We start from the raw sequence: 27,758 nt of genomic DNA, 5'->3' as shown, positions 1-27,758 counted from the left end.
TGTGGGTGAGGTCACACAGGTTGCTGCCTGTGTTTTCCTCTAGGATTTTGATGGATTCCTGTCTCACATTGAGGTCTTTCATCCCTTTTGAGTTTATCGTTTTGTATGGTGTAAGACTCTAAATACCCAGAATATGCTTGGTAAATCACCAGAAAATAATTATAGCTCAAATTGGTCATTGGAAAAGTTGTTACTCACAGTGGATTATGTGCATTTTAGATAGGCAGAGTGTGCTAGATGAGCAGTCTTAAACTTCTCTCAGTATTTGTATTTGGCCAGTGGAAAGGTTTTGAAAACATTCCTACCGTTTGTAAAATGTTTTACCTTGGAATCAGCAGTTAAGTAAGTTTTTAAACTTTCAAGAAGTGGTGTGCTTACTGTCCAAGTGCCAAATAGTAAATTGCTAATAATGTTAGTAAACTGAAGAAATTTTATGGGGGCAGGGGGATTCCTCCTAATCGTTTCCCTGATTTATTGGTGAATCTGTGTCTGACTTACACCCTTACCATCATAATATGGATATTTGAACATAAAATTTATGTAGAATTTACAGATTGGATTAATTTTCTCCTTCTGGTACTTTTTTTCCCTTTTATTGGCCTTCAGGAAAAGAAGTGTTATTATTGATGCACGCCTTAAACACTCTTTCAACTCCAGAGGAGAAGCTGGCAGCTCTCTGTAAGAAATATGCTGATCTTGTAAGTATTAAGGGTGCAAAACTTAATGTAAAATATAGCAAAATGTGTGTGTGTGTGCTTGATACATTTTTAAAATAGAATTTTGGTATGGCTTTAAAAGTAAAGTTGTATTTCAGTACAAAATTGAAGGGAAGAGTCTAATTTCTTGAGGCTTAGGTTGATTGTATGGGCCCATTTAATGGTATGACATATACAACATTTTATTGCTTTCTGAATTCTAGAATAGATTTTGTAAAACTCAGTTTCAGCATTTGTTTTTAAAGATCTTATTAATTTATTTGAGAAAGAGAGCAAGCGAACATGGGGGTGAGGAGGGAAGTAAGGGAGAGGGAGCCTGCAGAGAGGCTGGATCCCAGGACCCTGGGATCATGACTTGAGCTGAAGGCAGATGCTTACCTGACTGAGCCACCAAGGAGCCCTAGTTTTAGCATTTCTAAGTTTGCATTTTCATTGTATGTTTACATGCCTGACATTGTGAGGGAATAATTTCATATGTAAATTGAGGGATTTTAGACATGAAAGCAGATTAAATTTGAAACTTTAAGGAATTTGACTGATGTTGTGAATTAGATGAAGTAGTCTAGTAGTTTCTTACGAAAATATTTCCTTAGCACCCACTCTGTGGCAGGCATCATATTTTTTCCCCCATCTTCCAAAGAAATTGACTCATAGAAAAGAATTTGTTCTGAGAATGGCCTATGTTATTTCAAGTAACATTAATTCTTTTTTGGGGTATGTGGAAGCACTCTTCAACATGGAAACCCTGCGTTAATTTTAAAAGTGAAGAATAGGGGCGCCTGGGTGGCTCAGTGGGTTAAAGCCTCTGCCTTCGGCTCGGGTCATGATCCCAGGGTCCTGGGATCGAGCCCCGCATCGGGCTCTCTGCTCAGCGGGGAGCTTGCTTTCCTCTCTCTCTCTCTCTGCTGCCTCTCTGCCTACTTGTGATCTCTGTCTGTAAAATAAATAAGGTCTTAAAAAAAAAAAGTGAAGAATAGGAAAGTCATAAGATCTTTTGAAAAATAGTGGGATTTTTTTTTTAAGAGTTATTGGTTCTAATGTAAATGCCAAAATTCTTGTGTTTTGTGAAATATTTATGTAAATTATTTTTAGTGAATTTTATGCATTCACACGTGTTATTAAAGCAATGACTTTATATCATACTCTATATCATAGATATTTCATAGTATCAAAACATACTATGGTTCGTGAATAATGGACTCTTAAGTATAGAACTGAAACAATTATAGTTACTATTCCTTCAGGTAGTATACATATACCCCAGTGGCATCTTCTAAAATTGTGAGAGGTGGGAACCACTGAGCATCAATGAAAAGGCCTAGAAATTGTCCAGATGCAAAGATGTCAGTAATCAGAGTGTTGGATTGCTGGCCTCAGGAAAGGAAAAGTTTGCTTCCACTGGGCAGGGAAGTCAGTCTGTAATGATACACTCACATGATGAAAATCAAATAAGAAGTGGTTAAAAAAAAAAGATGGAGAAAGGAGTGAAATTCGCATAGAAAAGTGACAGAAAGATGAAAGGTTGGGTAGTTAGCCTGGTGTTATGATATCAGCAGGCAGCATGAAAGGATTAGGCAGGAAAGAGCAAATTGACTAGCATAGTGGGCTAGGGCATCCTCAAACTCATACAAATCACCAGAGAATTTTGATTGTAGATTCTGATTCAGTAGATGTAAAATTCACTTTATAGTGGATTTGAGGCAGGGGTGGGGGGCATGGCTAAAGTACCATATTCTATCAAGTTCCTAGGTAATGACCAAAGCTGTTGGCTCAGGGACTAGACTTAGAGAAACCGAAATCAAGTGGGCTTTTACTTAGGAGGAGGACATCGGTAAAAATTACAGCATTTGTTTTAGCAAGTGACACATTAGAGACTTATGCTAGTGAGTAACCTTTCATCCCATTCATATCAGTAGTTCTTATGAGTAATAAAACAGGCATATTTTGTTTTGGAAAAAAAAAGTTCTAATACTTTGTTTCTTGAAAAACTAATTTCCTAAAAAAAGTAGAGTAGTAGACTTAAGATACGTAACAGTGAGACTACTTTGAGAGTATAATGCCACTATCAAAAAAGCTAAGGGCCACATCAGTGGACAGGAGAGACTAAGACACAAATCCTGTCTCTGACATGGCTGTCAACAATCTTGAGGGAACTCACAAATCCAGACCTTCTCTGTGATGAACAGAGGGTCGTAGTTCACATCACACATCCCAGCTTTTAAGATCTGCCACTGAGAGACAGACCCCCACAATAATCTGGCTTTGAATACTGGTAGGATTTCTATTGGCAAGACTCAAAGGGCAGTATAAACTGAGGTACTGCTATGTAAGGGCTTGTGCCTACATTCACTTGACCTGAGGCCCAACACAGAAGCCACTGTTTGAAAAGCACCTGGACTTAATGTGAAAGACGCTCATTTGATTATTTTAGTCTGGACCTGAGGGACAGGGGCATGTTGGAATGCTCTTCAGGGACTGCGGTGATAGCGGGTACCATTTTTGTATCCTTCCCCTATCCTTAAAGCCCATGAGTGCCTTTTTTTCACTTAACTCTGGACTTTTTGTTTCCCCTTTAGTGGATGCCATCTTTGCATTCTCCATGTGTGCTGCTACAATCAGTGGGAACCATTCTTTTATTTCTTTTTCCTTGGTGTGTAGCATCTTTGACCTCTCCCTCTGCCATGTTCCACAATTCCCAGGGGGAAGCTTCTACACAAGTCTGGTGACCCAGCTTTTGTGGCTGCCTCCCAGGGGACAACCCTTTGCTGTCTGGCTCTTCAGGCTGAGGAAATTGATCTGATGGATCCCACAGGGCTGTAACAAGCAGAGACAATTCTTCACTGACTACCATCCCCAGGGCAGACTAAAACATATCTTCAGTCTTTCTGAGAAACTTTATCATCACAGCTGCAATCTGAGGGTCAGTCTTCTAATAGACATGCCTATATAGGCAGAATGTAAACACTTCTAAAGACCTTGAAAGATATGTCTTGTTTTTGAGATCTCCGTCTCCCACTCCAGAGCACCAGTCTCTCTCAGAGAGGAGCTCTTACATGTGTCTGTTGCCTACAGAACATCTCTTGAATGCCTTGTCCAGTGGCCAGAGAGTCTTGTGTTCCTGGGTCCCATAGGGCTGTAACAATCAGAGAGATAGTCCTTGGCTAGGACAGAAACACAGCAGCAAGTCTTGCAAAAAATGTCCATTTGCTTGTCCTGAAACATTGGCTCAAGGGGCAGGCTTCAGGTTTCTAGGGGTCTATGTAGTTTCTCTCTTAGAGGCCAGAGTATGCCATCATTGTTCTCTTCTACTGCCTCACTGTAGCTCACAGTATCTCTCAGAAAGGAGCTTGTTCGCTCATCTGGAGTCTTGATTTTTATGACTTTCACCCGGGAGCACCTCCAGATCTCCTGTTCGGGCAGGCAGCCTGCCTTATGCTTCTGGTCCTACAGAACTCCATATATTTGCATATTTTAAGATGTGTTATTGGGGCCTGGCTTCCAGTCAGCACAAACCTTAGTGATCTCTGAGATCTGTGTACTTTGGGACACTGGCAGGTCTTGGTGAACTGAACACACTGTGACTTTATGAAGGGACAAGTAGGCCATTGGACAATCAGGAAGGTCTGACAGACAACCAAGTTGTAGGGCATTGCTGAATTCTGCTGTTCATGCTACACAAAACATTCCTTCAAGACTGGGAGGGGTGGCCACTTCATCTGCTGCATAGACACTATGACAGAGAGTCAAGAAAAATGAAACAGAGGAATATGTTCCAAAGGAAAGAGCAAGATAAGAAACCATAATGAAACAGAATAAGCAGTTTATCTGATAAAGAGTTCAAAGTGATGATTGTCAGGAAGATGCTCACTGAACCTGGAAAATGAATGGTTGAAAACAGTGAGAACCTCAACAAAGAGATAGAAAATATAAGAAAGAGCCAAAGAGAAAAAGAATACAATAACTAAACTGAAAAATACACTACAGGGGTTTAACAGCAGACTAGGTGAGATAGAAGAGTCAGTGAACTCTGCAGCAAGAACAGTGATCTCACACAATCAGAGCAGCAAAAAGAAAAATAAGAAAAAAAATAAAAAAAAAAAAAAAGGTGAAGATAGCTGGGGGGAATTAGGGGACAACATGAAGGGGATTAACATTTGCGTTATAAGGCTCCGAGTTGGAGAGCAAAGAAGGAGGAAGAAAATTTATTTAGAAAAGGATAGGTGCAAACTTCCTAAGCTGGAGAAGGAAACAGACCTTGAGATCCAGGAAGCACAGTTCCAAAGAAGATGCACCCAAAGACATCCACACCAAGACATGTTGTACTTAAAATGTTAAAAGCTAAAGACTGGGATTATTAAAAGCAGCAAGAGAAAACAAACAAAAAAACCAAAAACCTTATATATATAGGTACCCTATCAGACCATCAGCAGCTTTTTAAGAAGAAACTTTGCAAGCCAGAAGGGAGTATATATATATATAACGATATATTATTCAAAGTTCTGAAAGGAAAACAAACAAACGAAAACAAAACTTTAACTAACCAAGAACACCTACCTGGCTAAAGATGTTATTCAGAATTGAAGGAAAAGTAAAGAATCCTCCAGATAGGCAAAGGCTTAAAGGAGTTTATCATGACTAAACTAGCTTTATGTGAAATGTTAAAGGGACTTCTTCAAGCTGAAAAGAAAGTGGGAAGTTCACAGATGTATGGAGGTTAAATAATGTGCTAAATTGTCGATCATTAAAGGAATTAAATTTAATTAATTGGAGGACTTTTTTTTTAAATGTTGAGACAAATAATGATGGGAATACGTCATACCTATTGGTTGCAAGAGCAGTTCTCAGAGGGAGGTTCATAGCAATTTGTGCCTTCCTCAGAAAATGTGAAATCTCAAACAACCTAAATTTACATTTCAGTGTACTAGAAAAAGACCAAAGCCCCAAGTTAATAGTAGGAAGGAATACATAAAGATAATAATAAAGATCAGAGTTGAAACAAATGAAAAAGACCAAAAAGCAGTAGAAAAGATCAGTGAAACTAAGCTGCTTCTTTGCAAAGATTAACGAAACTGACAAAGTTTCAGCTACACTTATCAAGAAAAAAATAGAGAGGGCTCCAATAAATAAAATGACGTATAGAGAAGACTTTGCAAGTGATAGCACAAAAATACAGTTAACTAAAGCTGCAGATTCCGGTTGTCTGTTAGAAACCAATTCCTAGGCCCCGATCTTCGAGCCGTACTACCAGAATAATCTTGCCTCCTGGCCGTAAGTGAAAGCCATAGTGCCTAGGACTACGGATTTTAGGTCTTGAGAGATGGGTAATGTCTTTCCTTCTTCCTTCTGACCCCCACCAAACAACATGGCTTTCTTTGATTCTTACTCTGTACCAAATGAAATGCAAACTCCAGAATTTATAGCCGTATCTAAAATCAGTACCTCAATTTACATTGCTGAAAGCTGTTTTTCCTCTAAGGAAATTACTCCCTTTCGGTCTTCTCTCAGTGCCCAAATATCTTGAGGCTAGGAGGTGCACCCTTCTCATTTCTTTCTGTTCCTCTGTCTTTTTAAAACCTGTGTTTCCAAAGGTTTGAGACAAATGTAGCTGTCATGCTGTTTTTTCTCTTGTTGTTGTCATGAACCAGCTTTTCTGGTCATCCCAACTCTTTCACTCACTGAAGACTTGCACTGACCCACAGTTGTCCACAAAATGCCAGTCTTGGTGGTTCCATATTGTAGATGGCCCATATGAAACTCCAGCCCTGGTCTTGTGTATCTGTGTTTTGTTTTTTAATTCATTGTGGTAAAATATACATATCATTAAATGTACCGTATTAACCACTGTTAAGTAATGCATTTCAGTGGTATTAAATACATTTATGTTGTTGTGAACCATCACCACTATCCACATCTAGAAACAAACCAAGCCTATATGCTTACTAAACAGTAACTCCTTCTTCTCTCCCTGAGCCTCTAGTAACCACAATTCTACTTCCCACCTCTGTGATTTTTGACTACGCTGGGTGCCTCATTTAAGTGGTAGCGTGCATGCATAAATACTTTTGCACCTGTTTTATATCATGTAGCATATCGCAGTTCATGTAGCGTGTATCTTTGTAGCAGAATAATAATGCATTGCATGTATACAAAATGTGCATAACACATTTTGTTCATGTATTCATCCTTTGGACATTTTTTTATATCTTTTGGCTGTTTTGAATGATGCCTCTCTGAATATGGGTGTACAAATAATCTGTTCATATACCTACTTTTCTGTTATATCATGTGCATACCCAGAAGTTGAATTTATGGATTATATAGTAATTCTGTGTATACCCCAGTGGCTGTAGCCAGCTAGCAGTGCTCAGTGATTCCCGTTTCTCCACATCTTTGCCAATATTTGTTGTTTTCTGTTTCTGTTGAAAGCCTTTCTAATGGGTGTGAAATGGTATCTCACTGCAGTTTCATGTGCATTTCTGTAATGATTAGTAATATTGTGTATCTTTTATGTGCTTACTGGCAATCTGTATGTCTTCTTCAGAGAAATGTGTGTGTAAGTCTTCTGCCCATTTTATAACTGTGTTATTTTGTTCTTATGTTCTTAAGATTAATTTATGTTTATAACCTATGAATATTAATCTCTTGTGATATGGAACTTAAACATGACATTCTTTTCTGTGCCGTGTGTTGTCTTTTCGCTTCCTTGTAGTGCCTGTGATGTACAACAGTTTTTAATTTTGATGGAGTCCAGTTGTTGTTTTTGTTTGTTTTTTGTTTGTTTGCTTGTTTGTTTTTTCTTTTCTTGCCTGTGTCTTTGGTATCAGGTCCAGGTCTAGTACACTGAAATGTAAATTGTCAGATGCGGTGTCATGAACTTTTACCCCAAGTTTTCTGTTGAGAGTTTTACAGTTATGTCTCAAGTATGTCTTTGATCCATTATTTTTTCTTTGTAGGAGACATTTGGGATACAGTATTTTGTTTTCGTTTTTAAAGTTTTCTTTTTTGGGGGGGTACAGTTGTTACATTAGTTTCAGATGTACAACATGGTGATTAGACAAGTTTAGACACTATGCTGTGCTCACTACAAGTATAGCCACCATCTGTCCCTTTATATCCCTATTACAATATCATGGACGGTACCTTTTTTTCTTGAAACTTACTTATTCCATAATTGGAAACCTGTTACCTCCCACTCCCCTTCACCCATTTTGCCCATCCTCACACCCCTCTGGCAACTATCAGTTTGTTTTCTGTGCTAATAGGTCTAGTTTTGCTTTTTGTTTGTGGTATTTGTCTTTCTCAGTCTACTCATTTCAGTTAGCATTGCACCCTCTAGGTCCAGTTGTGTTGGTGCAGATGACATGATCTCATCCTTTTCTACAGCTGCATAATATTCCATTGTGCATTATACCATGTTTTTCTAACCTACTTCTCTTAGGTTGCTTCTAGTCCCGGCTGATATAAGTAATGCTGCAATAAACTTTGAGACACACAATTTTCAGAATTTATATTTCATTTTCTTTGGGTAAATACCCAGTCATTGAATTACCAGCTCATGTGGGAATTCTGTTTTTAATTTTCTGAGAAACTTCCATCCTAATCACCATAGTGGTTTTGTGCCTCTTGTAGGATTGTTCTTTTTTTGTGCAAAATGCCATTCGAATTTGGATAGAGATTGCATCAATTGGTAGATTGCCTTGGGTAGTATGAACATCTTAAAATGTTAATTCTTCCAGCCCATGAGCATGGAATTGCTTTGCATTTATTTGTATCTTACTCATTTTTCTTCATCAGTGTCTTATAGTTATCAATATAGGTCTTTCATCTTCTTGGTTAAATTTATTTTGAGGTATTTTATTATTTGTGTAATTGTAAAAGGGATTATTCTCCTAATTTCTCTTTCTGATATTCCCATTGTTGCTATAGAGAAAAAAAACACAGTTGATTTCTGCATATTAATTTTATAATCTTTAACTTTACTGAGTCTTGTAGCCATACTAACAATTTCTTGGTTGAGTTGTAAGCGTTTTCAAGATATGTATAATACCATGTCATCTCCATTTACTTTTTTCCTTTCCAATTTGGATTATTTTATTAATATTATTTTCTTGTTGAATTGCTTGGCTAGGATTTTTTTTCCTTCTTTTCAAGATTTTATTTATTTATTTGACAGAGCGAGAGAGCATGACCGGGGAAATAGCAGAGGTAGATGGAGAAGTAGGCTCCCTTCCCGACACAGGACTTGATCCCAGAATCCCTGGATCATGACCTGAAAGCAGGAAGGCAGGCTCTTAACCGACTGAGCCACTGAGGCACCCCATAGCTAAGATTTCTGATACTGTGTTGAATTAAAGTGGACATCTTTGTCCTTTTCCTGATCTTAGATCAGGAAACACTGATTTTTTTTTAATTTTATTTATTCATTTAGAGGGACAAGGAGAATGAGAGAGTATTAGCAGGGAGAGTATCAGCAGGGAGAGGAGCAGAGGGAGATGGACAGAAAGGAACTCCAGTATACTCCATGTTGTGTGCAGAGCCCATCACCGGGTTCCATCTCAAGACCCTGAGATCATGACCCAAGCCAAACTCAAGAGTTGGATGCTTTTACTGAGCTACACAGGTGCCCCCCTCAGCTTTTCCCCATGGACTGTGATGTTAAATGTGGGCTTATCACATATGGCTTTATTGTGATGAGGTGTGTTTCCTCGAAATCCACTTTATCAGAAGTTTTTATCATAAATAGATATTGATTTTTCTGCATGTACTATGATGATCCTACTATTTTATCCTTTATTTTTTGTTGTTGTTGTAGTGTATCATATTGATTGATTTGTGAATATGGAATCCTTGTATCCCTGAAAAATCCCACGTGATCATGGTGTCTGATTATTTTATTGTATTGTTGAGTTTGATTTGCTAATATATTGTTGAAGACTTTTGCATCTGTGCTGCTTAGGGATATTGTTCCATAATTTACTTTCCTGTCATGTCCTTGTCTGGTTTCGCTGGCAGGGTAATGTTGGCCTCATGAAAATGATGAGATCAGAAGTGTTCCCTCCTCTTCAATTTTTTTGGAAGAGACTGAGGGGTGGTGTTGATTCTTTAAGCTTGGTAGAATTCACTAGTAAAGCCCTTGGTTCCTAAACCTTAGTTTGTGGGGAAGTTGTTGATTTCTGAGTTGATTTCTCCTTACTTGCAATTTGAGTGTTCGTATTTTCTGTATTTTCTTAATTCTGCTCATAGGTTATCTGTTTCCAGGAATTCACCCATTTCTTCTAGGTCGTCCAATTTGTTGCTCTGTATTTGTGTGTGACAGGCTCTTATGATCCTTTATATTTCTGTGGTATTTGTTGTTATGTCTACTCCCTCATTTCTGATTTTGAGTCCTACTGTTTTCTTGTTAAGTGTAGCTAAAGGTTTGTCAATTTTTTTATTATTTTTTTCAATCAGCTCTTAGTCACTGATGTTTTCTATTGCCTTTTTAGTCTGTAGTCTTTTTATTTCACCCTAACCTGTGCTGTTTCCTTCCTTCTATTAATTTGGGGCTTTATTTCTTCCCTTTTTTGCAGTTCCTTGAGGTATAAAGTTAGGTGGTTCATTTGGGCTCTGTGTCTTGATGTGGGCATTTATTACTAAGAACTTCGCTGTTAGAAATGTTTTTGCTGCATCCCATTTTGGTATGTTGTTTATCCACTTGAATTTGTCAGAAGATTTTTTTTTTTAATTTCTTTTGATTTCTTCATTGAGCCATTCGTTTTTCAGTATGCGATGTTTATCTCCACAGATTTGTGAATTTCCCTCCTTTTTTCCCCCCTTGTTACTGATTTCTTGTTTCATACCATATTGTTTGAAAATGATCCTTGATATGATTTCAGTCTTCTCTTTGTATGGGGCCTGTCTCTTTGTATGGAGCCTATCATAAGACCTATCCTGGAGAATGTTGCATGTGCACTTGAGAAGAGGGTGCATTCTGCTTTTTGGTGGGATGTCTCCTAGTGTCTGTCTGTTATAACCTTTTTGTTTGTTTGTTTGTTCTTTTATTATTATTATTATTATTGTGTTATGTTATTCTAACCTTTTTAAATCCACAGATTGATAATCTGTTTGGATGATCTTCTTGTCTCAGTGGAATTTGCTCTAAAGTCCATTTTGTTTGAAATAAGTATAGTTACCCCAGTTTTTCTTGGTTTCCATTTTCATGTACTATATTTTCTATCTCATTTCCAGTCCTATGCATTCTTATTGTTGAAGTGATGCTCTTATAGGCAGCGAATAACTAGTTATGTCTTGTTTTTTTAAATCCATTCAGCCACTCTGTGTCTTTTGATAAGCTAATTTAGTCCAGTTACATTTAAAGTAATTGTTTTCCCTGTACTTACTACTGTTTTGTTAATTGTATACTGACTGTTAATGAATTACCAGTTTAAATGTGCTGTACTTACAGACAATAGTATGACTCAAAAGCAAAATTACTCTTTTCCAGCAGGAATTTCAGTGAAATCAAAAGCATTTTTAGTAGCTGTAAACATATTGCCTCCAGGAGTGTTTGTTTGCTTAAGATGTGTTTATTAGAGAGAGAGAGAAAAAGAGAGAGAGAGTAAGCGTGCGCGCGTGAATGAGTTACCTGAGCATGTGGGGAAAGGGGCAGAGGGAGAGAGAATCTCAAGCACACTCCCTGCTGAGCACTGAGCAGGACTAGGCTGGATCCCATGACCCATGAGATTAGACCTGAGCCTAAACCCAGTCAGAGGCTTAACTGACTGAGCCACGCAGGTGCCCCACCTCTAGGAGTGTTCAATAAATCAACATTTGTCAACATTTTTTTCCTCATGAAAGTGTCATTGAAATGTCAGCAAGACTCACATAATTTGCTCTAAGTCTAGAATTGCCTTCTTCTCACTCACGAAGAGCTGCTTATTTTTTCAATAAAGTAGTTTTTGTATGTTCTTGTAGAAAAGCAAAACCACATGACGTGCATTCAAAAGAAGTTTTCCTAAAAGATGTTTTTCTTTTTAATTAAAAAAATGGACATTGAGGTTGATTTTCTTCATTCCCTAAATTATTTGCATACTTTTTTATGTCTCAACTGATTAAGAGAGTACTGGAAAGAGTCCATGGTGGTACTTCCAGTTCTGTCAACTGTAAGTCAGGGGTTCTTCCTTTGTAAATGTATAAAGTTCTTGTTAATTTTAGCTGGAGGAGAGCAGGAATGTTCAGAAGCAAATGAAGATTCTGCAGAAGAAACAAGCCCAGATCGTGAAAGAGAAAGTTCAGTTGCAGAGTGAACATAGCAAAGCTGTCTTGGCAAGGAGCAAACTAGAGTCTCTTTGCAGGGAACTTCAGCGTCACAATAGAACATTAAAGGTTAGTTTTGTTCATTTTTTTGTTTTTCAGGAGATTGTTAGGGTGATTTTATAATCCCTGTGTATATATTTGAAGTAAATCTTTGCTTTACTTGCTGTAGTGGTGCGTGGTTTTAATAATGGTTGCTTGTTCCATAATCCTAGGTACAACTGGTCCGATTGATTAGGTTCCTGAGCAGAGGACATTGTGGGGTCCTCAGGGACATAGTACCTTGCTTACTTGTTTTGTTCATTTTTGCCTGGGTTTGTCCATTATAATGGTTTGTCCATTATAAATCTAATACTCACTCTGTCTATCCAGATGGTGGTTTCAGCTTCGAGGAAGAGCTTTATAGTTTGTAGTATGTGTACCTTATACTTAATCACAGGGAATGTAGGTGGTATTGATGTTTATGGCCATAGCTTTCCTGCTTATTAAGGAAGCTCAAGGTGACCAGATACTATGCTGATCATTAATGTAGTTGGTTATCACATTCTTAGATAAGAAATGAAATGCTTAGCTGAAATGAAGAGACTGGTAGGTATAGACTTGAATCAAAATGAGTTTAAGAAGGAAAAACAGGTTGTATAGAGCTGTACTGTGGATGCTGAGTGGCTAGTGTGCCTGAGTATTTTCTGCCAATCTTGAGCTATTCGGTTGTTTAAATACAAATGTGCGTGTATGTTAAAAAGTGTGTGTATGTGTGCGCGCATGCGCGCGCGTGCGTGTATGTATACATATAGATATAGTCTTATGTCATATAAAATAATCATATAAGTAGGGACTCTTAAGGAATTGGAAGGTGTGACTCAGAAAGTAGGCTGTGAAAGCAAAGCAAATGGGACATCTCTCTTCAGACCGATACAGAATAATATCAGTCATTCTGTCTGTCAAACCAGTAAGGAGAATATTGGGAAAATAATGAGGAAGAATAAGACTGTGGAGAAGGTCTTTACTTGTGCTTTGGGTAGTAAGGTCTGCATAGTCAGCAAATACTTATTTAGTAGCAGGGCAGTTGTTTCTGATTATCTACTTAGGAAATATGTTTGCTTTTAAATGAGAGTTTTCTCATCATAGATAAGGAGAAGGACTTGTAGGTGAGAAACAATACTTGGGGCAGGATTACATGAAATGACATAGCAGTAACATGAGCAGTTTATGTATAAGCTTATACTATACCAGTAACAAATTATTTTGAATAATAAGGAAGAAAATATGCAGCAGGCACAGGAAGAGGAAGAGAATCGTAAAGAAGCAACTGCACGTTTCCAGTTGACTTTAAATGAGATCCAAGCACAGCTGGAACAACATGACATACACAATGCCAAACTCCGCCAGGAAAACACCGAACTGGGAGAGAAACTGAAGAGACTTGTTGAACAGTATGCACTAAGAGAGGAGGTAAACATGTTTTGTGTTTTTAGATAGCGTCTTGTTATTATGAAAAACTTTCCACCTAAAGACTATGGTCACAGGACAATATTTTAAAACTTGTGTACACGTGGTAGTGGTAGTCAGGCATTCATTAGATAATTCATTAGGAAATTATTAGGCAAACTGTGAACTGAAGGACTAATTGGGGATCATCACTGATGACCCAGGGTCTTTGGATTTGGATATGTGCGGTATCTTCTGCAAGACATGTTGAGTGGTATTTGTTATCCATGTGTTACTTGAATATTGTAATTTAAACATATAAATTGTTTTTCCCATATCCAATGTGAGGGTAAATAAATATATATCCCCCAGTATCCAGTATCTCAGACTTCCATGGTAATCCATCATAAAGCTATGATACTAAAATGTATAGTACCATTGCATTCTACCTTCCATACTTTTGGGGAGTAAAAAAGACCCTTTTAACAGAATACCCAATCTTCTTGGTGAATTTACAGGAATGATTAATAGCTGCACAGTTGCAGTTATCTTGCAGACTGTCTGGAAGTACCGTGATATCTAGCTTAAGAGGAAATTGGTGATAACATGCTCGTTAAATTTTGTTACTTTCAGAGTTCAAACGTACAGGGTGAGAGCCTTTGGGTTTTCTAAAGGGTACATTTCTCTGCCTTTATTATGCTTTAAGGGTAGTAAAATGTATGGGGACTGACATAGTAATAATTTTTAAAAAGTCAGTATAATATTTGAAAAAAAGGGGGGGGTAGTAAAATGTGGCATTATGTGTGTTGAACTCCTTACAAAGCAGATTAAAATTAACTAATTTAAAAATATTCTGACCAGTTTAAAAATGGTAAATTTTAAAATGGTGTATTTTATTCCCCAAAACAGCCCCCAAACAAACCTAAAAACAATTTCTATGGCATTTATCCAATTTGACTTCAAATTTTAGATTGTTTTAACTTAATAGTGTTACTTACAGCCTTTAGAAACATATTTAGGATTTTGAGCATTTTCCTAACCATTCTCATTCATCTTTTGACAGCAAATCTATGTTTAAGCATATCCAAGGTGTTATATTACTTCACTCAGCACTATTTGAATGCATATCTTGAAATGGAAAGACTCTCTTGAAGCAGAAACACAATACTATTTTCACACCAAAATATTTAGTCATAATAACTTAATCGACTGCCTTGTCACTACCCACATTTTTCTCTTCCCCAGTCCCCTAAAAAGGAACCCCCTAAGATTGTTTGAATCAGATCCAGACAAGGTTTATACTTTTCATTGGTTATGTCTCAAGTCTGTTTTCAAATACAAGTTTCCATCTCTGTGTTTTCTCTGTGCAGTTTATTTATTGAAGAAACTCCTTTTCAGGCCTACAGAGTGGATGATCTTTTCAGTACATTTATAAAATCCTCATTTTCTTAAAATTTTCTTTCAGGGGTGCCTGGGTGGCTCAGTGGGTTAAAGCCTCTGCCTTCTGCTCAGGTCATGATCCCAGGGTCCTGGGATCCAGCCCCGCTCTCTGCTCAGCAGGGAACCTGCTTCCTCCTCTCTCTCTCTGCCTGCCTCTGCCTACTTGTGATCTCTGTCTGTCAAATAAATAAAATCTTTAAAAAAAATTTTTTTTCTTTCATTTTTTTTGTTGAAACCCATGACTGCCTACTTTGTTATTATAGTGGCATATTTTGAAAGTGTATGTTCAAATCATATTACACATAAGTCTTGTTTTAGGTATTATAGAATTTTCTCTCACCTGCCCCTTTTTTGGCGATGGGGTCAGAATATAATTTAATAATTAAAACAAACTATTTGTAGTCAGAGACAAATCTAGTGCACTCCTTAAAACTTAATTAGATGACTCATTATTAACTAATATTTCTTCCTATCACATAGAATATCGAAACAAAAAGTTGTAATGTTTCTGCATCAGAAAAGGATGTTCTGATGACTTTATTATCTAGAAATACTACTTCACAACCTAGCTTGGGTATAATGCTGACCTGTTCTCAGTTTACTAAGTGTTTTATGTGGTCAGGCACCGAGCACATTAAATATTGATTTTTACAGTAACTTTGGAAAGTACGTGTGTGGTTGTCTCTCAAAGATAAGGGAGCTGAGATTCATCAAGGAACAGGATTTGTCCAAGGCCATCCATTGAGCCAAGATTCAACCGCAGGCCATTCCTACCATTTATCATGGTATTATCTATACTAAGAAATTTGGGAAAATTTAATGAGGAAAGTATCCAGGAATAATGTGTGTGATGAATGGCTTCAGTGGTTTGATCTTCTTAACCAACTGGGTTTTTTTTGGTTGTTGTTACTTTTTGATGGTTGTTATTTGGTTGTTTTAATAGCTTGAACCTGATTTTCAGTGTTGAGCAGAAAACAGGAAATAACAAAGCAATTGATTGGGTTAGACCCCAACAACAAAGATGGTCTCAGGTTGGTAGTCAGAGGAAGTAATTTCTGCAGTTGCAGAGTGGTTTGCAAGTTGGCAATAGTTGCTTCTGCAAATACAAGGGTAGAAAGACCCAGTGTTACTACTTATGGTAGTATGAGCAGGAAGAACAGCAAAGGGAATTATTGTTAACTTGTGTTGTATTCCCTCACCAATGTATACCATTTTTTATTGAGTGACGGAAGAAATTCTTTATTTTCTGTAGCATATTGATAAAGTGTTCAAACATAAGGACCTGCAGCAACAGCTTGTGGATGCCAGGCTTCAGCAAACAACACAGCTCATACAGGAAGCTGATGAAAAACACCAAAGGGAGAAAGAATTTGTAAGTACTGTTTCCTAAAAACATTACCGCACAATTGTAAACAAATCATTTAAAATATGTAACTCTATTCAATATTTTATATAGACCTGGGGATGCAATTTGTTTTTTTGACTGTAAAGATTGAGAAATGTTGGAATACACTCCGCTTTTTATTTCTGATGAAATTTTCTTACAAAAATAGACTTGGAACTATTAGACCAAGTTAGTGGAAATACCTGTAGATGGTGACTTTGTTCATGTGTAGAAAGTTATCTTGGTTTTTGATCATGCAGCATTTTCCCCCCAATAATAATCATATTATTTTGTGTGTCAGTAATTGTGAACATAGTGAAATCTCATGTTTAACATATACAAATCAAACTATATATGTTTAATTTAGTTTAAATAAATTGTAGACTATTCGATCTAGCATTTCACATTTCATTCAAGTAACCTAGATGCCGAAGTAATTATAAGATGGAATGCTCAGTTTCTGAGTCTTCTCAGGATGTGGACAACCCCCTAGTAAATCTGAGTTTAGAGAGATGGATTTTTCAAGGCATGGACACCTTTAATACAATGCAGCAGTGATACAGCAGTACACTGAAGAAACTTACCATTTCCAACCTGGAATATAAAGTGCGTGCGTGTGTGTGTGTGTGTGTGTGTGTGTATACATATATACATATGTATCTAAAGATGCATTCATTACATGTATACTTTCTGGTTGGATTACAAACCTTTCAGGCTTATTTGTAGTATATGTGACATTTTACTTCAGAAATTCAAAGACTGAATTTCACAACTGTCTGCCATACAACTTTACTATATAATTTTCATAAAAACCCAGGTATAAAACTAGACCCTCCTCTTTCCTGCTTTTAAAAATATAACCAGAAACCTGATGTCTATTTTCACTATTTTGCTCTGTGTACCTTTCTGCCTGGCTCATCTTGCCTCTCTCATGGAGTAGAAGGGTTTCTAAACCACCTAGATAACATTAAGATTTTGTGTTTTGTGCTTTGCTTTACACAAGGTTTTGTGTTTTGTGCAGCACTGTTTTAGGCTTCTAAGTGTAAATGCCTGATTTTGTTCACCTAAGCATGATTATTTAACTCTGAGTTTTATAAACCTTATTGTGCTTCCAAGGTACTTTTTCTCCTTAGGCGGTTTAAAGATATTTCCCACATTTACAGTATTAGCAAGTGGTGCAGATCAAAGATAGAAATACATGGCAGTTGCTATAACAGGATTCTTGACCTATGATTCTTGCTAAAATAATGAGAGGGAACAGGAAACCTAAGTATCCAGTCATTTGACATTTTAGCCACATGTATAATTGCTGTTACTATTTTGCCAGAATGTTTCTGTTTTCTAGTTATTAAAAGAAGCAACAGCATCGAGGCACAAATATGAAGAAATGAAACAGCAAGAAGTACAATTAAAACAGCAGGTAACTTGACAACAGAGGATAGTAGAATTTGTGAGTCTTGTTATTCCCAGCCAATGCCAGCTAGAACTGAAAAATAGACCTCTTGGAATGTTCTTCATTAACAGTAACTAAGTCATCGTAAGTTGACTAGAGCTTTTCTCAAATTAGCACTGTGAGTCCTGTGTCTCAAAGAATCCCTTAATCCCAAACTGATCTGAATAGCTGGTGAGCCTATTTTCAGTGTCCTTTTTCTACTGTCCTAGATTATTCTCTCCAGGGTCTTTTGAAAATTTTGTTCTATGAGGAAAATAAAACAGGCAGAAAATACATATCTTGTTTTATGTGTAGTTTTAAAAACCGGCATATGCTCATCAAATTCACTTGCAGGTGAGTGTGTGTATGTGTGTGTACTTTTCTAAGCAGGAATTGAGATTCTTTGTTTACAGTTCAACCTTCTTAAGTGTTGCTTAGTGTGCGATAAAGAAAGCAGATGTGGCATCCTCGCTTCAGGAAAAGATCTCTAAAAGTTTACTAATATCTACCTAATGTTTATAGACAGTAACAATTAGGTATTTATCCATATAATTTATTCTTTTAGTTAACCAAATTATGTTTTGTTGAAAAATTATCACATATTTTAAAACTTTATTAAATGGTGTTTAACATAAGGACTCTCTTAATTCTAAAATATACTCCTGTATTAAGACTGGCACAGATGTTGATCAGCAGCCCTTTTGTGAATACTCTTTATCACTTTGGGAACAGTTTTTAATGTGATATTAGTGATGAAACTAGTAGGCTCACTTAGTGTGAAAATTGAAGAGGAAACAGATATGAGAAGTCTTTTCTTGTTATGAAGCATAAGTTATGACTCTGCTTAGCATGTTTCTAGAAACTTTAAACCTTTGCTTATTAGCCCTGCACACTCAGAAGTCCATATAAAAGGGAAAGAGGATTGATGTGGAGAAGGTGCACATGTGTATACAGCTTTGGAAAATGTTCTTTAAAGTGGTACTGTTGACAGTTTCTTCAGTATCAGTCAGCAAAGGCCTTTGACCAAGCTCCCGGGCAGCTCTGATTCCATTGGGTTGTTCTCATTGCAACTTCTGTTGTCTGTACTTGTGTGTCACCATGGGTCAGCGAGTTATCTGGTCATTACCTTGTATCCTTTGCTGTCACCTCCTTGTGTCCTAGTCCCTAAATATGGCTGTTTTTTCCAAGTCTCAGTCTCACATGTCAGTTTCCAGCATTTGTTGAGTATAGAGTCACAATGGTGTGTGTTGACCATAATGTAGGCATGTAAGTCCAGGTATGATGGGAGTTGCCACTTCCTAACTACCCAGTGTGGCCCAGCACTGAGCTCTCGGATGGGACAGTCTATCTGGGTGTTCCATTTTCAGTACATGCAGACCATGCCCAGACTGTCATAACTTCTAATCTCCCTCAATTATCCAGACTGCTCCCTTTTCTTCCCTGAGTAACACCAGTGCTCCGACTGCAGGCCAGCACCCTCGGAAACCCTGTCACTGTGTGTCCCTCTACAGACTGCTCATAAGGCCTCCACGGTATTTTCCACTTTGCTCCTGTTTCTATTCAACCTGGCCTTCCTTACCTTCCTCTTTCTATGGGAGTGGTTTGGTTATCTTATAGTCATCTTGTCTACCCTGTTACTGGTAACACTCCCTTTTAGTCTGTTTTTCCTTCCCATGTGTGGCAGAACTTGCTTTTAACCAATTGAGCCACCCAGGCGTCCCCAGAACTTGCTTTTAAATGCTGTTTCCCATATGACCCATTCCATGTGATATCTGGGTAGACTGCTTCCATCATATCACATCCTGTCCTTCCCTACCATGTTGATGTGGTTTTGTTTATTAGTTCTCATTAAGCACTGAAGAAAATGAAAAGATACCACTTGTATTATTTCCAGGCCTCTGATTGTGTTTTATTCTTTTCTAAACTTTTTTGGGGCAAAAAACTATATTTCTCTGGTCCTCTTTCCTCATCCTGAACATAATATAATTATATATTATAGTTATGTATAATATGAAACATGTAACATAAATAATAATTATGTAATATTTACATAAAATTAATTATGCTCATATATGGAGATAGTCTCCAAAGGGTTTCCCCTGGTCTACATAAAACAATTCAGCCCATCTTGAAGCCTAGCTCAATACTCACGTCTGTAAGCTTTATGTTCTGGCCACTACAATGCATGTTCCTCCCCTTTGCTGCAACTCTTTTTCTAAGGGGAAGAAAAAAGTGACGCAGCATGCTGTGTTCTCTTTGGGTTGCTCAGTTAGCATTATCTTCCCAGCTATAATTTAAAAATTTCTTGAGGGTGGGCATTAAAGAAAAATGGGCATCTCTACCTTAATTTAACTCTTCTTTTTCTCAGCTCTTCTCTCAGTAAATTCTTTGTCCTTCAACCAGACTATTCTTCAGCTTGTTTTGTTTTCCTGCCTACATTAAGGAAAAATTTAACCTTGGTATCAAGCGAAGAAATATGCAGGCTACTAATATAAAACAAAGATTTTTTTTCCAAGAAGTTTTTCAGATGTGTGTACAGTGGGTTAGTGCATAAAGCATTGTAGTTACAGGGAATTTATAGTTACAGGAAATTTTTAGTTTTCATTATAAGTGGCATAATACAGCTACTAAAGGGTTGAACATTTCAAACATTATAGTTAGGTTAAGTCAACAACATTTCAAAAGTTTTAGAGCATTTCTTCCTCATTGCAGCACTTACAACAAGTAACTAATGTTTCACCATATTATGTTCTTTTGCAAGTCTTCGGGATTCTGAATTGCTTATCTGGAACTCAGAATATTTGCTACTTTTTTTCTGTAGCTTTCTCTTTATATGGATAAGTTTGAAGAATTCCAGAATACCATGGCAAAAAGCAATGAACTCTTTACAACCTTCAGGCAGGAAATGGAAAAGGTATTTACATGATTTTAGTAGAATATTACCACTAAATTTATATGAGGTCATTTTAAGCGTAATTAGTATTTGGATGAGTTTATATTGAACTGATATGATCTTAACGTCATCTTTTCTGATCTTCATCTGGCATTTTGTCCTGAAATTACCCCAAGTTGCTCATGATCTTGATGCTCTCAAAATTCTATCATCACTAATAATAATTCTTTTTTTAAAGGCAACTTATCATTAGAAGTAGATTTTGTTTTTAAAAGAACACTTCAGATGATCTCTACCTGGTTCTTCAATAAAGCTTTAAGTAAATAAAAATCAAGCTCATGGGAAGTTATGGTATTTTTGGTTAAAATAGATTATATCTGAGAATCTAGGTAAGCTGAGTGTATTTTTACTCTTAAATGTGTTCTTTATTTCATATAATATACGGGGACAGACGTCCTTATGAAGCTTACAAATGCTGTTAAAATTCAGTGTAGAAAATTGGTTGTGGTCATTCCAGTTCAGAATGGGGGCTAAGTGGCAATTTTAGGGTACAGTTACCTACCTCTTCCTCCCCCAAAATAAATTAACAGCCACCTTGGTTGGGAGTGTGGACTTTGGAACTGAGTTCTGTTATTTGCATTGTGGAACTTCTGGGGGCGAATGATTTAGCTTGGCATTTCCCCCTTTCAAATTGGGATTTAAAAAGAAATGGTGGTCAAGAGAGGATAAGTAGCAGTAAGGCTGGCATTTTGTAGCCATCCAGTACATATCAGGCATGACTGTTACTAGGTCTTACAAGGTGGTGGGGGACACATGCTCATTAGTCAGATTTCTTGGATTAATAATTTTGGCCGTCACTTACGGTAGACCTTGGACAAGTTGTTTTTAACTTCTCTGTTCCTTCATTGTTAAGAATGGGAATTACAAAAGTATCTACTGTATTTCAATCACTGCTTAGCCATGTTAATTAGAGTATTTCAGATATTTTAACACCCAGTAGTGTGTTGAATTCAACAAGCAGAAGATTGGTTATACCTGTCAGTCCTTTCAGGGAAGTGCTCCGATGGCAGGGAAACTCTGCAGGAGGAAAGTGTTAGCTGGACTCTAGCCCATGAGTGTCACTGATGCAGAGCAGCTCAGGCCAGGGACTCCTTAGTTTGCTGCCATTCTGGCAAACTTGCTGGATTGCAACACATTGCATTCCTCTGTGCTAGCTGCTAGTGCCTGTAAAGATCCCAGTTGGCAGCACTGAACTGAGATCTTAGAGGAGCTCCTCCCACAGCCCTTGTCCTACTCTGCCTCATGGGACTTTTCTGCGTAATTTCCTATGGCCCAGGGCATTGGCTCTGCCTTATCCTAGTTTCCCTTAACAGTGCTTGATACAGTATCTCTACAGGAACAGAGCTGATGTGCAGACCAATAATACTGGAATATTGGAAAGATGGGTAATTGATGGGCAAAGTTGAATCTAATTTTGAATTTTGGAGAATTCAGGCCCTGTAACATTAATTTGAGAAACTCTCTTATTTTACCTCCATTTTATCTTTAATACAATCTTGAAAAAGAATAATCTTGTGAATTGTGAAGATGGTTAAAGCTAAGAATATAATAATTTCAGTATCATTTTCCTTATCACTTGCCTGAATTATCTGGCTTTTACTTCTGATACTGATAGGGCTTTAGATTCTTAAACTCCTTGTGGACTCAGAATATCTGTCTTTCCAAGAATCTGATGAATTAGCTTAGTGTACTATCTCTACAGAAAACTTGAGATCCGGGACACTTTTTGATACAGTTTAGGGAGAAGCTGGTCCCATCTTTTGCTCCCTCTAGCTGGAATAAATGGCACTCCAGTCTTAACTGAAAGAGTTCAGAGTGTGGTGGCATCTGAAGTTCCCATGTGCTGCTTCCTCTGAAATTGAGATCAAGTTTGTTGTTATTCTGGTAATATGAAACTCCTCCTGGCTTGGTTCCTGCTGCTGCCACTGTAAGGGCATCTGCTATATTAGTTCTGCTATAATGAAGCATTGCTGCTTTCAGCAAGACATGCACAGCTATCAGCTGGATGAAGCAAGTGCACTGATGAGGGAGGGGAAGAATAATATAAAATACTTTAGTGGTGGTTCAAGGAATGCACATAGAATTTAAATTTGCAATTGTGTTGATTCACAGATGACAAAGAAAATTAAAAAACTGGAAAAAGAAATGATAATATGGCGTGCCAAATGGGAAAATAATAATAAAGTACTTCTGCAAATGGCTGAAGAGGTGAGAAGTCTTTGCCTGAATGAACAGTGAACATTCACTTATTCAGTAGTAAGGCAGGCTGGAACTTCTAGAGGTTTCCTTATATGATCTCTTGCCTGCAGTAAGTTAGGTTGTCTTAGGTGAAAGTTCGAAATTCTTTCCCCAACCTCCTAGCTCAGGGTTGTGTTATAGATACCTATAAAGTAACTAGATTTTGCTTTCCTCTACAGCAAACCTAGCTTATACAGACTTAACACTTGTTAAACTGGATGCACCCCACCCCCACCCAACCCCCCGCCAATAGCTTATGATTCATTAGATCGGACGTGTGTCCTAAAATTTTGTATTTCTAACAAGTGTCCAGCATATGTTCCTATTGCTGGTTCAGAAGTCCACAACTTGAGAATCCCAACTTTTCCAGGAAGACAACCTTATTCAGATTTCCTATGGACAAAGCACAATCTTTTAACCCAGTTGCTTTTGCATCTTGACTTACTCATTTCCAAAGGCAGCAAAGTTCTTTTTGTAAGGTTTGCTGTAAAGCAAGCTGAAGTATATTCCACTTACAATAAGTAAATTTCTCATGTTCATAAACTGGATAGGAGTAGTTATAATGTCTCATGAGAGAAAATATTAGGGTTAAAAAATGGTGGAAAGGAAGAAACATTGAAGAAATGAGCATTACAAATTAAAATCCTGAATGTTGTTAATACTTAAGTTGATATAGATACTTGAAACCAAGAAGTGGATTTTGATTACTTCAAAGAAGAATGAAAAAAGTGTACTTACCCTTTTACATTGCTACAGAATAGTTTTAAGTATTTTAAATACCAAAACAGAGGGAGGTTCAACAGATGACCAAAAGTTAGTTTATAGTATAAGGACAGATTTCTTAATTTAGTTTTCTTTTGTATGCAATAATAAAATTTCTATTTACATGCAGAATGGTTGCATGAATTCTTTTTTTTTTTCCCCCCATCTCAGAAAGCTGTCCGTGATAAAGAGTACAAGGCCTTTCAGATAAAACTGGAACGGTTGGAGAAGCTGTGTAGAGCTCTCCAAATGGAAAGAAATGAGCTCAGTGAGCAGGTGGAAGTCCTGAAAGAGCAGGTCACTGTAAATGCAGTGAATGTAGATTTAGCTGCACCTCTGATACGGTCCTGCACTGCTCTTGTTTCTCAGGATGAGTTGAAGAGTTCCTCTAGTAAAGCTCCAGGAGTCTATCTGGATGCTGAGCTTGAGGGAGTAAATGAAACAAAACACGGCTCCAAAACCCTCTCTACGTGATCTCTTCTAGACACTGATTCAGTTCACTAACATGAAGTGTGATCACTGTATTGAGTGGTATTTTGTGTATAACTTTTCAGTGTTAGTTACTGTTGGTTTTGTGGTGAATGCTCTTAACTTTTTCTATTATATCTGTATGTTTCAAGAACTATTGGACTGTGTGATACAGGAGGCTGCTAAGCAGTTTTGCATTGTTTTAATGTATACACTTTCCACAGCTGTATTGCACACCTGCCTTACCTTCCCCTTCCCTGGAATACATGTGTTCATTGCCTAATCCTTTCACTTTTTGTATTCATTTGCCTTAATCCTGCCCCTTGTGTGAGTATCACAATTGAAAGTTGTTCCAAGAATGGTTTCCCAATGTGAAAACTAATACTGATTTAAACTCTGTAGCCCACTGATACAAGAAGGAAGGAAGGAAAAAAGAAAGCTTAGTTTTGTCTAGTAGCTCATTTAAATGCCATCTGAAAATAAAGCTCAAGTGTGGGATAAGACCTACGCAAAGCAAATTGGATATAGATTCGGTTATTTAATAATATTTTGGTCACTTACAAATTGAGATGAATGCAAGATTGTGGTTCAATATGTATATGTAGGTGTCATTTGTAAAGAAAATAGCATAAGCAAGTGATTGGACAAACAGGTTTCATGCTTGAGTCACTAAAGATAGTTCTACTGCTTCGGTTTCAGCTTAGAACACATGTTGAAAGGGGCAAAAAAAAAAAAAAATTATCTAGTCCCCTGCCTTTACCATGGCAAAATTTCTGGAATTTGTAATTTTTCTCCTTTCTTTTTTTATTTCAGTGTTCAACAGCTAGTCTTATGTATGTGTTCCTGTCATATTTATGACCTAAAATGGGTTGAAAAGTGAAAATTACCTAATAGGTAAAATAGGCTGGGATGTGAGGTACTTGTAAATGTTCACCACTGACCATGATCATTAAGGAATAGACAGTGAGAGAAAAGAAATTTACATGACATTTGACACTGCTAGTCTGCCAGGATGAGGCAAAACCAGACACCACCCTCCCACAACTTTTTAAAAGCCCCTCCGTCAGGCTCCAAAGACCCACTACTTTGAGGGGGAAACGAAGGTTATGTGTCACAAATATAATTTACCTTAAAAATAATACTAATGATCATATCACAGCAGAACCCTGATGCAAGTAAGGTCTTATCATTTTACTAAGGTAGTTAAGTGCCTCCTGCACTTCTTGGTGGTACTTGTTTTGCGTGGAGGTTAAATCTTGGGCCAGAAGCAATGTGGATCAGAGCATGTGCTCTACCATTTTGTGTTAGATACTGTGTAAAATAATATAAGACATTGACAAGATCTGGATTTTGCTTGGGAAGCATTTGGTTTCCTCTCAGAATTTTTTCCTCTGGTTAGCAAGAAAAAAGGTAGCTTATGACAAGGATTCCCTTCCAAGTAGCTTTGTAGTATGTGCAGTATGGACTATATGCTGGAACAGGAGTTGTCAAACCATCTCTGTATTGGCTAGAGCTGCTTTCATACTACAACTCTTGAGTTGAGAAGGTCTTAAAAATATTTACTAACTGGCCTTTGTTTGTCAGCCTATTTAAAAAACCTTGTGGCTGGCCCAGGAAAAGTTTAAATGTTGCAATCAGTTAAATTATGTTTGTTGTACCATTTTGTGGAACCCTCTAGAGTTGCAAAATCAATAGTGTGAGTAGACTCCAAGGTGTAGAAGAAAACATGGCTGTACAAAAATACGCCATTTCATTTTCATGTGTGTAGAAAATACATTTTGTGGTCGTGAGACCAGTATTTTTAAAATTATATATTAACTGTCTTTTTCACACCTGGTTATCACAGTTCATCTCTCAGGTGTTAACAGAAACATCTACCTCTTTCAAACTGTAACTGAAAATACCCCCCAAAAAGGATGCAGTACTAAATAAACTGCTCTATTTTTTCACTAATATCTTTCATGAAGATAGAGAATTGATGAAACAGCCATATTTTGCTTTTCAAAAACATTTTGTAGAGATTTTTTGCCAATGTGAATCTTATTTTATCTACTCTGTTAAGGTTGAATAAATATGTGATGGCTAATTTAACAGTGTCTGTATATTCTTTATACTGATTGTAACTTCACTTGTGACATTCAAGCTCAAAGATAATTCTTCTTAATACCTGGTTTCTCAGGTCTTAAAACACAGCTAATTAATTATTGCACAGTTAAAAAAAACAAAGGTTGGTGGAGATTACCTTCTGATGTTGGTAAAAACAATTTTATTCCATCAGAGCACTGTAAGGACTCCCCCTCAGCCACATAAAGTAGGGGATGGTAAATAATGTCTGTGGTGTACCCATTAATTTCTCTGGTCCTAGCAGGCCTTACCAAGGGACAGTTGCATATAGAATGTTTTTTGTCTTTTTGTTTAACCAGCTGTTGACAATATATGGTGCAGTTGATCTAATCCTGTACAAGCAAGTGAGTGAGTATTTTTTAGTTGAATACCCTGGGAGAAAACTAATATTTGAGTACCATGCTAAGGTACAGGTTAAAAAATGAAGTCGAGAGTAACATCATGCAAAATGCCAGGAGTCTGGCCCTACACTGTGAAACAACCAGATTTTAAAACTTTATGTCAAAGAAGGTTATCTAATGAGAGCAAAGATAATGTATAATATAGATCATATATCTGATCAGGGTATACTATGCAGGAGATAACGAGAACAACAACAAAAAGACAATTAAAAACTAGGTAGAAGGACTTGGATAGATATTCCCCTTTTTAAGGGTAATCATTAGTTAACCATATGAAATGAAGCTCAACATTTAGTGATATGTGAACCAGTATCATGAGACACCACTTCATATTCAGTAGACCAAATAATACTAGTAAACACTAGGAAAAATAAGGAGAGAATGTGGAGAAATTGGAACTCTTGTACGTTGCCTAGGGGAATGTAAAATAGTGCACATGCTGTGCGAAAGAGTTTGGCTGCTCCTCAAATGGGGAGTGAGTGACATGCCAGGATGGCAACATAGGTATTCTCAGTTTCAACCCCCCCCCACCCCCACCCCAAGAACCACCAATAGCTGTCCATGGGCAAGATGCTACTGACAGAATTGCTAGAATATGCAGGTGAGTCTGGGAACCTCCCTGCACCTCAGGGACTGTGACGGACTGCTTTAAAAGAGCCAGAGGAAAGGCTACATGCTGATCTCATTGTCCCTCCCCCAGGCCAGTGCAGCACCTTGAGGAGAGGTCTCCCTGAACCTACTGTTCCTCCAGTGGGAAGAGAGGACGCAGGGTGGACAACCAGCCCCTTCTCTCTCCCTGCTGCCCACATTGTGGATCACTTTGTTGTAGCCACTACTTTGATCTCACACCATGGAGACTGCAGGGGCGTCTGCAGGGCCCGGCCACTGGGAATCTTGAGGTGATAGAGAAGGGGTAAGGACTCACAGGGATCTTGGCAGACTGGATGCATACCTTCAGTGCCCAAGTTATATTCCCAACTGGTGGCTTTGCTCATCCGCAGAGCCAAAGCAGGAGTGTACTCTGATGAGGGAACTCGGCAGAGGCAGGTCTGTGTGACATGGGTCCTCAAATGAGTTTTGCCAGCCATAAAGCCTGGTTGACCCTGTGCAGTAAGGTTGA

General features: G+C 37.6%; 1 protein-coding gene across 1 annotated transcript; it reads left to right on the top strand.

Annotated features, from left to right (window-relative positions):
* Nucleotides 1-605: 605 nt before the first annotated feature.
* LOC111140067 (gamma-taxilin-like) lies at nucleotides 606-26,197 on the top strand. Its single transcript, XM_022492449.1, has 8 exons — nucleotides 606-698; nucleotides 11,910-12,080; nucleotides 13,266-13,460; nucleotides 16,129-16,248; nucleotides 17,606-17,680; nucleotides 20,514-20,606; nucleotides 22,758-22,853; nucleotides 23,817-26,197. The coding sequence occupies exons 1-8, from the start codon at nucleotides 627-629 to the stop codon at nucleotides 24,117-24,119; spliced, it is 1,125 nt and encodes a 374-aa protein (XP_022348157.1). The 5' UTR covers nucleotides 606-626; the 3' UTR covers nucleotides 24,120-26,197.
* The last annotated feature ends 1,561 nt before the right edge of the window (nucleotides 26,198-27,758 follow it).

This window comes from Enhydra lutris, unplaced genomic scaffold (genome assembly GCF_002288905.1).
Source record: "Enhydra lutris kenyoni isolate GAN:26980312 unplaced genomic scaffold, ASM228890v2 scaffoldscaffold148, whole genome shotgun sequence".
In the NCBI taxonomy this organism is placed as follows: domain Eukaryota; kingdom Metazoa; phylum Chordata; class Mammalia; order Carnivora; family Mustelidae; genus Enhydra; species Enhydra lutris.
This window is presented reverse-complemented; position numbering and strand designations above follow the sequence as displayed.